The sequence below is a fragment of the Sorex araneus genome, chromosome 5 (genome assembly GCF_027595985.1).
Source record: "Sorex araneus isolate mSorAra2 chromosome 5, mSorAra2.pri, whole genome shotgun sequence".
NCBI classification, from domain to species: Eukaryota; Metazoa; Chordata; class Mammalia; order Eulipotyphla; family Soricidae; genus Sorex; species Sorex araneus.
In genome coordinates this window covers 88,544,738-88,555,481 of record NC_073306.1, presented here as the reverse complement: position 1 = coordinate 88,555,481, position 10,744 = coordinate 88,544,738, and the positions used below count along the sequence as shown (strand labels likewise).

General features: G+C 41.2%; 1 protein-coding gene across 1 annotated transcript; it reads right to left on the bottom strand.

Annotated features, from left to right (window-relative positions):
* Window positions 1-1,205: 1,205 nt before the first annotated feature.
* On the bottom strand, window positions 1,206-10,101 carry PGB (pepsinogen B). Its single transcript, XM_004620095.2, has 9 exons — window positions 10,046-10,101; window positions 9,385-9,541; window positions 8,147-8,264; window positions 7,244-7,362; window positions 6,114-6,313; window positions 4,597-4,719; window positions 2,774-2,921; window positions 1,568-1,666; window positions 1,206-1,358 (listed from the first exon to the last, which is right to left on the bottom strand). Exons 1-9 carry the CDS (start codon window positions 10,099-10,101, stop codon window positions 1,206-1,208), a joined length of 1,173 nt encoding a protein of 390 aa, XP_004620152.2.
* Window positions 10,102-10,744: the final 643 nt, after the last annotated feature.

Sequence of the window (10,744 nt, the reverse complement as noted above, 5' to 3'; positions counted from 1 at the left end):
CGAAAGCCATGCCTTATTTTTATTTGTAGGTCTCAGTGGCTGGCACATAGCAAATCTTATTACAATAAAAAAAATTTCAGTGACCTAACCATGTGATTACTTCTTCATATTTCACTCCCTTCCACTCTAAATAGAACTGGGCATAAAGGCAAATGCTTGGACACTGGGGAGACAGTACAATGGGGAAGGCATCTGCATGCATTAAAACCTACCCAGGTGTTCCCAGTAACATATATGGCCCTCTTACTCCTATGGGGGTGATCCCTGAGCATAGAGCCAAGAGTAATCCCTGAACATAGCTGGGTGTGATCCCCAAACCAAAAACTAGAAAACGACAGAAACAAAGGTAAATGCTGGCCCACGCAGTGAATATATGAGACAGCCTGAGAGCAGCAACCGGAAGCAATGGAAAGTGTGAAAATAGCAGATAATTTTCAAATTTATTAACTTTGTGCCACTTCCCCCAAAACAACAACAACAACCTTTACTTTTTCTGATCATATTAACTATAAGAGCACCTATTTGGAATATCCTCTAAGGGTTTTTTCTGTTTCCATGGGTCTCTCTGTTTCTCTGTCCCTGTCTCTTGTCCTCTTATCTCTGTCTCTGACTCTGTCTCTATCTCTTTCTCTCTTACACACACACACACACACACACACACACACACACACACACACGAAGTGGTTCCATTATTTTTTAAGAACAAATATAATGGGCTTGAGAAATAACACAAAGAACTTCGAGCATATGTTGGTGCTTTGAGCAAGAGCAGGAGTATCCCCAGAACACACACCATTCCCTTCCAGCACTAAACACCACATAAACAAGCAAAAAAAGAGAATGGATTAAAATAGTTGGTGGAGAGTTTTTGGGAGGTGGGGCAGCCTCCAGCCACAGTTCTTGGTGCAGCCATCTTTGGGCTTTGGTTTCATCCACAGAGCACCCTTCTCCTGTTCTCTTTCTCATTGGTTAATTAGCAGATTTCCCCAAACCAACTACTGTTCTATTTCTATGTAGAATGAACGACTATAAGTAGAACACACATGAAAAGGAAATAATATCAAAGATGCTTGGAGTTTCCAGATTTATTAGTGACAGGAGAAAGATGCCAGGAGGCATTAGTCAGAGTCCTTAAACATGCTGCCGTTGGGCACCAGACACTGTGTGTCTTTCCCAGCTGCCTGCAGGGGGTGTGGACAGTGACTTTAGGCAGAGTAGGCAAAGCCCACCCTGTTGTTGGCCATATCATAGACAGAATAATACTCCTTGAGGAAAACATCGCCGAGAATCCAAAGGGGCTGCCCGTTGGGAGAAGGCAGGTAAGTGGCCTCAATTCCCAGCCTGCAGTAGCCATTGTTCTGAAGAGAGAAGGTCCAGTCAGTGACATTTGGAGACACTTTTACCTACAAGAACTCACCTATCACCACCTCCCCATAACCCTTGATGCCCAGGTATCACTTTGGGTTCACCCTCGACTTAGCCCCAGATAATTGCCAGAGTCACCCAGGTAAGAGCTGGGGTGGGGATCCCAATCACACATGCAGAGGTCAAGGGAGTGGTTACATACATTGAAGACATAGGCAGAAGGAGGCAGAGGGAATTGGGAGCCGCTGATGATGAAGGTGATGGTGGGCATGTTCTGTATGTTGTTACAGTTGACCACAAACTGAAAGACAGAGAAGAGGTGATTGTGAGCAGCTCTGTGAATCCAGAGCTGTGGATTCTGAATCCAGACCAGGGGCCCCAGTGCCCCCGACTCCCTGCCCTGCCCCACTACTTTCTTTCCCGTGAAACTCTCATGTCCTTTCAGCAGAGACTATTTCTGAGAATAGGAGGCAAAGCCTGATGCCCTGATACACAGCTTTCCAAGGTTTCTTGTTATCTTACATTCTCTCCTTAAAACACATCTCAGATTTTCATTGTTGGTATGGCCATCAATAGTTAAACTTATTCTTGAACACATTTTCTAGTCTCAGTTATTATAGAAAAAGCATGAATACATACTTGTTGGACTGGAGCTATAGCACAGTGGGTAGGGTGTTTGTTTTGTACGCAGCCGACCCGGGTTCAACTCCTTCATCCCTCTCAGAGCAGCAAGCTACTGAGAGTATCATGCCTGCATGGCAGAGCCTGGCAAGCTACCTGTGATGTATTTGATATGCCAAAAAGATTAACAACAAGTCTCACAATGGAGACATTACTGGTGCCCGCTTGAACAAAATCAATGAACAATGGGACGACAGTGCTACAGTGCTAAATACTCTCAGGTGCACACATCCATATTTGTGTATGCCTGTGTACACACACACACATATGCACACATGCACAAATCAAGATTCCATCTGGGTCCTGATTCTTGCAATGATTAGCAAACTACATATAGGTGTACAAAAGGGAGTAGGTGTGGGGTCAGGAGATGACTCAGAGTCAAATGAAAAAACGCAGTCCTAGAAAAGAAAGAGTCCAAGTGGCTTGGAGAAATGCATTGCACCCTGACCAGTATTTCAGTGCAGCCAGTGACAATGGTCAGAGCACTGAGGACCTGCAAAGGGTCAGCCCAGACTCACAGTCAGCATGGAGTTGGTATTACTCCATCTGCTTGTCCTTCCTTTCATTGAGCAATCATGCCGAGATGCTATGTTCTTTCCCCACCTGGTCTGTCTTTAAGATGTTTAAATCCCCAACCAAAGCCTTCTCTTCCCTCTCACGAGATCATTCCTCAGTGTTGAAGCTATTGGATGTGCAGAGAAACCCTTGGCTTCTGGTTACTTACATCACCATTCTGGGCCTCCTGGGCTCCTGTCGCCTGCAGGAAGGAGCCCATATACTGCTGGGGGACAGCCAACAAGAAAGTGCCAGTATCCACAATGGCCTGGCAGCCCTGGGAGCACCAACCAGTCGCCTGGTTACCGATGACAAACCTGAGGGCGAGACCAATGCAAAGAGAGTGAGAGTACTCTATGGCACATCTGAACCATGTCAACCCCAACGCCCCCAATCCAGTGACTCTGACTTCCAGCTACCTCAACACACAACTGCCAGTAAAATGTTCTGCACCTTTGTGACTTTAGTGTTATATCCTTAGTCTTGTCCAGGTGACTCTGCTTAGAGAAAGCAGAGACCCAGTTTCTTGTGCCAAATGTTGTAAGGATTTATAATGAATTATTAAATACTCTTTGAGTACCTACGATGTATAAGATAATCTTGCAGGGATTTTAGTGCTAAAAAAGGGAAGGACTAGCACCATAGTGTGATGGTTAGAGCTCTTTCTTTACAGGTGGCCAATCCAGGTTTGATCCTGGCACCACATATGGTCTCCTGAGCCTGCCAAGAGTGATCCCTGAATGCAGAGCCTAGAGTAAGCCCCTAGCACCACCAGTTGTGGCCCAAAAACCAAAATGAAAGAAAGAAAAATTACTTTAAAGTAACATAAGAGGGGCTGGAGTGATAGCACAGCGGGTAGGGTGTTTGCCTTGCATGTGGCCGACCCGGGTTCGAATCCCAGCATCCCATATGGTCCCCTGAGCACCGCCAGGGGTGATTCCTGAGTACATTAGCCAGGAGTGACCCCTGTGCATCGCCGGGTGTGACCCAAAAAGAAAAAAAATAAAGTAACATAAGAAAAGCACTTAAGTATGATGCATAAAAAAATAACAGTTGGAAATGGTTTTTAGAAAATATCCAGATTAGGATAATGAGGTTTTCAAGAGCAAACAAAAAAATTCAAGTGTCTAGGAATGGCTAACCTGTGGCATGAGACTCCATGAACTATTTAAAGATTCAGCCTGGGACAGAGAGTAGTACCACAGATAAGGTATTTGTCCTGTGTGCACAATACCCAGCACCCCAATAGTCTCTCAAGCCCTGCTAGGAGTAATCCTTGAACACAAAGCCAGGAGTAAACCTTGACTACCACCCATGAAGTTTCCAAAACAAATAAAAACATCAATCAACAACTAGACAATAGAATTTGCTTAGTTGAAGAAAAAGTTATCTTGATAATTTGCTGATTCTTGAAAAAAAATGTGTAAAACTGTGAGAATTGGCCTACAGAACTGAATCTGTATAACCAGGCAGTGTGGGGGCAGGAGGAAAGAATCTTGAGATGTTGGTGGAGGGACATTAACACTGGTGGTAGATGTGGGAAACACTATGTGCCTGAAACTCTATTAGTAATAGATTGTAAATCATGGTGCCTAAAAAAAAGTGGAAGAAAAATGAAAGTAAAATTTTACAAAAATAAATAAAATGTGAAACTGAATTAAATATATGAATATTTGATTTCTTCAATAATCAATTATCTAACTCAATCAAATGATGGAATAAATCTTATTTTTATATCCTGTAAACTAGTGTGTGAATTTTCCAGAAAGTCATAGTGAATTCCTTGACACAGAATCGGCACTTCTAAGGTAATGTCCTAAATGTACTTCTACAATAAACTCAAAAGAAGTTTATTTCAAAATAAAGAAAGAGAGAGAAATCTGTGATGTGCACAAAAGGAATCAGCCATGACAGGAACAGAGAACATTGTCACACTGAAGAAACACTTTAGAAGAGAGTATATAATACTTAGCAACTGTGCACTTTACTTACTCCTCAATGGCAATCTGCCAATAGAGTTCCTGGGTCACAGGGGTCCAGACAATCTGACCAGAATAGAGTTGAGTGTCCACTCCTCCCAGGATGAGCTCTCCACCATACTGATAGGTTGGTTGACTGGGTAGGAACATAGAAAACCATAAGTTCCCACCACACAAATGGGTTAGGCAGTCCTGTCTCTTCTCTCTCCCTCTTTCCCCATCTCAGACATAAAGGCACTACAAGATTAGAGGTGCGGGGAGGGGGTAATTTTTCTCAGCAGCTCTACAGGTAATTCTTGGCTGAAGCACAAGACAGGGGTGACTTCTGACAGAAATCATCAAAATGTCAGAGAACAGACTCTGCACCAAAAAGAGAAATTACAATTAGAAATTGAGCACCTGAGATAAATTTGAAAAACATCCTAAGAAAATACTTCCTGGGACAAAGGGAGAGAACAAATGGGAATCACTCAGATAGTACTCAGAGTTGCCCCTGATAGAGCTCTCAGGATGTTAGGATGAGGGTGTTCCTATCACAGTCAGCATGGGAACTGAACCTTTTTATAACCTTTTTACAACTGCAGACTAGCATCAACCCATGGGCCAGCAGTTGACATCCATTGCTCTATATCAGTATTTCTAAAATGGGAGCCATAGGTTCCCCTTTGGGTCCCCAGTTTATTCCAATGGTGCTACAGGTACCCTGGTATTATAAATGGAACTAGAAAGCCAACCTGTAGGAAGGAGGGAAGGGCACCGGAAAGCATAAAAAAATCAGCCATTGTTGGGAAAATGTTGAGAAACACTGAATTAGGCAATGACCAAGAGATTTAGGTCTCTTGAGTTCACTATTCTGGATGATAAGCAAAGAAAGATATCTTGACTTTAAGGACCCAAAGGATCATATATTTATGAAAGAAGGATGAGGGAATAAGCTTGACATGAAGAGTTCAAGGCCAGAAAGAAAAAAAGAAAGCACTAAATTTGTGACCAAGATAGCAGAATCTCAGTCTTGGCTTCACTCCAACCAGTGGGTGACCTATTCAGTGTTAACAACTTATCTGAGGCTTCATTTCCTCACTGGCAAAATGGAGCTAATTACATGATTTTTAAAATATCATTTGGAATTATTGGTAAAAGAACAATTTTATCAATTCAGAGGTGTTATAATTCTCATTTTATCATTGGTCTCATCACTAGTAAACACTCATATAACTAGTTTTATAGTTTTACAGTTAGGGAAATCTAGTACAGCAGTCTCCAGATCTACTTAGCAATAGATGAGGAGAAATGCTTATTTTTAAGAAGAATGGTCATATGGCTTGTAGCCTTAAGTAAAAACTCTTTCAACCTTAAAATAAAATTCTCAACAACATATCACACAGATTTTCACAAGTATATAAAATGTATAAAACAAAGTATATTCGGTTTATCAGAAAACCATATTACTTAGGTCCTGTCTAGCACTGAGTTACCATCCCCATAGAGCCTAATTTGCTGAGCCCTCCTTCCCAGAACAAGTGTTCTTACCGAGAGAAATAGAAGCTGAAGATGGGTTGAGTGAGCTGACCCTGTTGCAGCATGCCCTCCATGACTGTTGGGGCATTGCCCACCGCCATGTTGGGATAGGCCATTCCCAGGATCCCATCAAAGTCTGAATAGTAGAAGGGATCACTAGGTTCATTCTCACTCAGGCCAAATTCCTGGTTATTGATGACAATGTTCTGAACCTGGGCCAAGCAGACAAAAGAGCTTAATAATTCAGGTGGAAAACCTTCCCAGACCTAGGTTGCCTAGCATCCGGAATCTAGAACCTTCCTAAGAAGTGGCAAATTGGCTTCTTTTGTACGGAGCTCACTTATGGGAATGGGGACAAAAAGAGAAAGGAAAATAGCATCACTCAAACTTAAAGCTTCTTGGGAGGAAAGGACTGTGGTTGTTGGGAAAGCAGAAGCTGCTTTGGGAGTTACAATTTCCCACTTCTATAGACAATGAAAGGACATTGACTGGTTTTATTCTGACCCAACCATTTTAAGGATAATAGAGAAACTCTGTAGGTATTTGCTAAAGAAAGAATAAAATGTGAGAGAATGTGTCTTAAAATTTCCAAAGTGAAATTACATAAAGCATAAAGTGAGTTTATTCTATGTGTTTCCAGAGGGCATGTTAAGACCCTAGAGTAAATTCAAGAGAAAACACATGGGGCTAAAGCAATAGTACAGCAGGTAAGGCTCTTGCCTTGCACACAATCCACCTGGGTTTGGTCCCCAGTATCCCATATGGTCCCTCAAGCACTGCCAGGAGTGAGTCCTGAGTGCAGAAACAGGAGTTACCCAAGAGTTACCCCTGAGCATCACCGTGAGTGGACCCCAAAAATCGAGAGAAAGAGGGAGAGAGAAAAAGAAAGAGAGAGAGAAATAGAGCAAGAGAGTATACAACTTTAGAAGAGCACAAAGGAATTCCTACAGTCATGATTTCCATGGAAGCAATTCCTGTCTTGAGAGGAAGATTGAATTAGATGGCCTGTGATGTCTTTTCCAACACTCAGCTTCTGAGAAGATTGTGCCTAATCAGTAATCATAGATTTCTCTGACAACTTAAAACTACAGTAAGTGGGATCCAAACCAGAGATCCTCCAGGGCTGTGAGAACATCACTCACTGTCACAGTATCGTATCCCAGAATCACACTCAGACTGCCACTCCCGTAGGACAGTGTATATGTTTGCCCATCATTTCTGAAGGTGGAAGAATAGTTGGGGTTGAATCTGTTGTGTTTGGCTGTAGAAAGACAAAATAGAATAAAAATAGATAAAATAAAAATAATAAAATAGAATATTAGTGTTATGTGAGCTGGAGCAATAGCACAGTGGTAGGGTATTTGCCTTTCACACAGCCAACCCATGTTCGATTCTTCCGTCCCTCTCGGAGAGCCCGACAAGCTACTGAGAGTATCTTGCCCCCATGGCAGAGTCTGGCAAGCTACCCGTGGCTTATTCGATATGCCAAAAACAGTAACAATAAGTCTCACAATGAGAGACGTTACTGGTGCCCCACTTGAACAAATCGATGAGTAACGGGATGACAGTGACAGTGTTATTTGACTTTTCCAAAACCTTTGGAAGCATTTTATTTTTAATGGCCTGGGACCATATTACCAAGACTTTGATTTGGCTTTAACCCCAGATTGTTTGTACTGTGGAAAAACTTGTTAACTCCAAAAAATTGGACATTGCCCCAAATCCATTCCTGCCTTAGGGATATATTGACTCAAATGTGCCAGAAATTCTGGCCATAGAAAAGAGCTAAGGGAACAGAACAATTTTAAATGGAATGGAAGTTTTAGCTTATACTTTATTCTTCTAGAACTGTCAATACATCTACAAAAAATGTAGATGGAGGGCAAAAAAATTCTAAGATGTTTCTGCCTTTAGGAGGATGATAGCTATACCCATGGGTTTTAGACTTGGTTATCTAACTGTGTTCTGTCCTCACTCTGCCCACTCTGTGCCATCTCCTATGGGAGACAGGCTGCGTTGGGTGCAAGGGGTATACTAATACTCACTGCATGCCTGGCTCTGGCAATAGGTGGAGGGCACCCATAGGTTGGAAGACCCCGTGTCAAAAAGGACCAAGAAATTTTGGGGTGGTGTCCCAATGCTGATCTCTCCAAAGTAGAAAGCCTGTAAAGATAGGTTTGCCAATTAGTTAAGTCTTATCCTCAAAGTGTGGGAGAAATTGATATAGTAATTTTTGCCCAAATCATGTACTTTAAGGAATTAAAAACTTTTCCCCCAAGTTTTTCTTCCTAGATGATGTTAATATAACTCAATATTCTAGGTTTTTTCCTAATTGCAAGCCTTTAACCAGCCAAGATTAATACTAGCAATTTAATATCTTCTTTAAAATGTGTTTCCTGTTCTGAAGTAAGGTGATACCTGCATTGATTTACCAAACTGTGCCATAACAACCAAAAGTTGAAGAAGCAATAACTTTTTCCTTCTTTCATTATTCATCCAGCTTCCTTACATATCACACACATGTATACACACATACACATACATACACACACTACGGAGTCTTTTCCCCATCTCTTCCAAGATAATATCCATCAATCCTCCCTGTAGGTCACCTAGTAAAATGTGCTGAATAGTCTAGGATTGGTAGTAGCAAGGAAAATAAAAGAAAAAAAAAGAATTTTACTTGTGAGGTGGCTCCATTTCCAGTGAACTGGGGTCAGTCATGTCAGTTACCTTCCTGTAGCTATACCCATCTAAAACAGTGGGAGTTGAAACAGAAGAATCCTAAAGTTGTTTCCAGGTCTGGCACTCTATGTAAAATTCCATAAGAATATGTTGACAGGTCCTGATTAGACATTGCAGTCTCAAGAAAATTTAAGTATTTGCCTGGGCACCACTGTCTCTTAAAAGGGGAAGATGGACTATATAGTGTCTAGAGTCACTGAAGATTTCACCTGGCAGCTCTGCGTGTGTTTCTTTCTTTGCCCTGCACCCACCACATAACTGGGGCTTCCTTTGGGTCTTTCAAAAAACTTGAATATTTCCACTGTGAATCTATGAATTATATAGAAGTAATGTTAGAAAGATGAACCAGAAGTGGAGAAAAGAAGTAAAGGGAATTACTATACTATTAGGAAGTACATTTATTCGTAACTTATTTTCTGAAAAAGTGAGATTTATATGTAGTAATCAGTTCAAAATTAAAGTTAAAGAAAAATATAAATCAGTCTGTAAGAAAAATCATCACTCAGGGATGATTAGTACTGTCTTCCCCTTCACTCACATCCATATAATTGGTGATGGGCTCATAAGCAACAGCATCATTATTGAAATAATACTTGGCAGCTGGATCAACCTTAGGATTGTTTTTAAGGAAAGTCTCCAGTAAACCTTGCTCCTCTATTGTCTGGCGAATAGACTTGCCTTTCCTCAGAAGGATTCTGCAGAGAACAGAATGAATAAAATCAATGAGTCACATTTTGTTCCATTTAAGCAATCCCTTCAATGATCTGACCTGCAATTTTTAAGCTTCTTTAGTAGTTGATTCCAAAAGATCCTCTTTCAGGAAAACCTCAAGAATTTTAATGAATTCTGACCATAGTATTCACTCTAGTATTCTCAGAGTGGATTATGTGGCATATACTTGATTAATATTTATTTGGTTTATATATTGTATGCCTGTTTCTTCCCAATACTTCCTTCTCATAAACTTGGTAAAAGGGTCTTGCATCCTTCCTTCTTAACAAACATAAAAAAAATACCCAACCCATTATTGCAAATATGTGCACATGCAGAAATACACATCATCCATCTGTCTGTCTATCAAGGCCTCTAAGGAGTATTTAATTCACCAAGAGATTACCAATTTCCATCCCAAGCAGCCCTACAGGTATTTTCTCTCCCCTTACTTGCCATGCTCTCCTGCTGGAATTCACAACACATACCTTTCTGCACCTTCTGAGAAGTGTAGACAAACCAATAGCAAGACTAGGATCTTCATGGTGCTGGTCTTTGACTGCCCACCAACACACAGGACTCAGTGACAGACACAGGGGTATGGACAGGCAACAGGAGGTTGGGTCTGCCTCTTATACTCTTATCGTTGTGCTCTTTTCATCTCTAGGCACGAAGACTACCTTTGTCTATGTTTGTCTCCGTATACACATCTATGGATTATATTTGTTTTTCCTTTTGGCAGCCAAATAGGACTTAATGTCAACTCTGTAGTTAATTTCAAAAACAATTACTGACATTTTTCATATAATCTAAAGATTAGGATTTGATAACCTATAAAATGAACTGGTTACAAAGGATCCTGGTGCTTGTGTGATAATGGGAAATAAGCGCTGGCAACTACTGCCAGACTAATAGAACAATTTGTTTTTTGGTTCCATAGAGCCTGTGCTTTTTGTGTGTGATCTACTCCCACTTCTTTCTTCCCTCCCTCCTCCTCTGATCAGTTTCATCTATAACCTCCCATGTTTGATTCTCATAGTTCATTTAATTCATGAATTTTTTTTAGCTTCTTGGGTCATACCTAGAGATGGTCAGGGTTTACTCCTGACTCTTTGCTCAGGAATTACTTCTGGCAGTGATCGGGAAAGCCATCTGGGATGTTAGAGATCAAATCTAGTTTGTCTGTG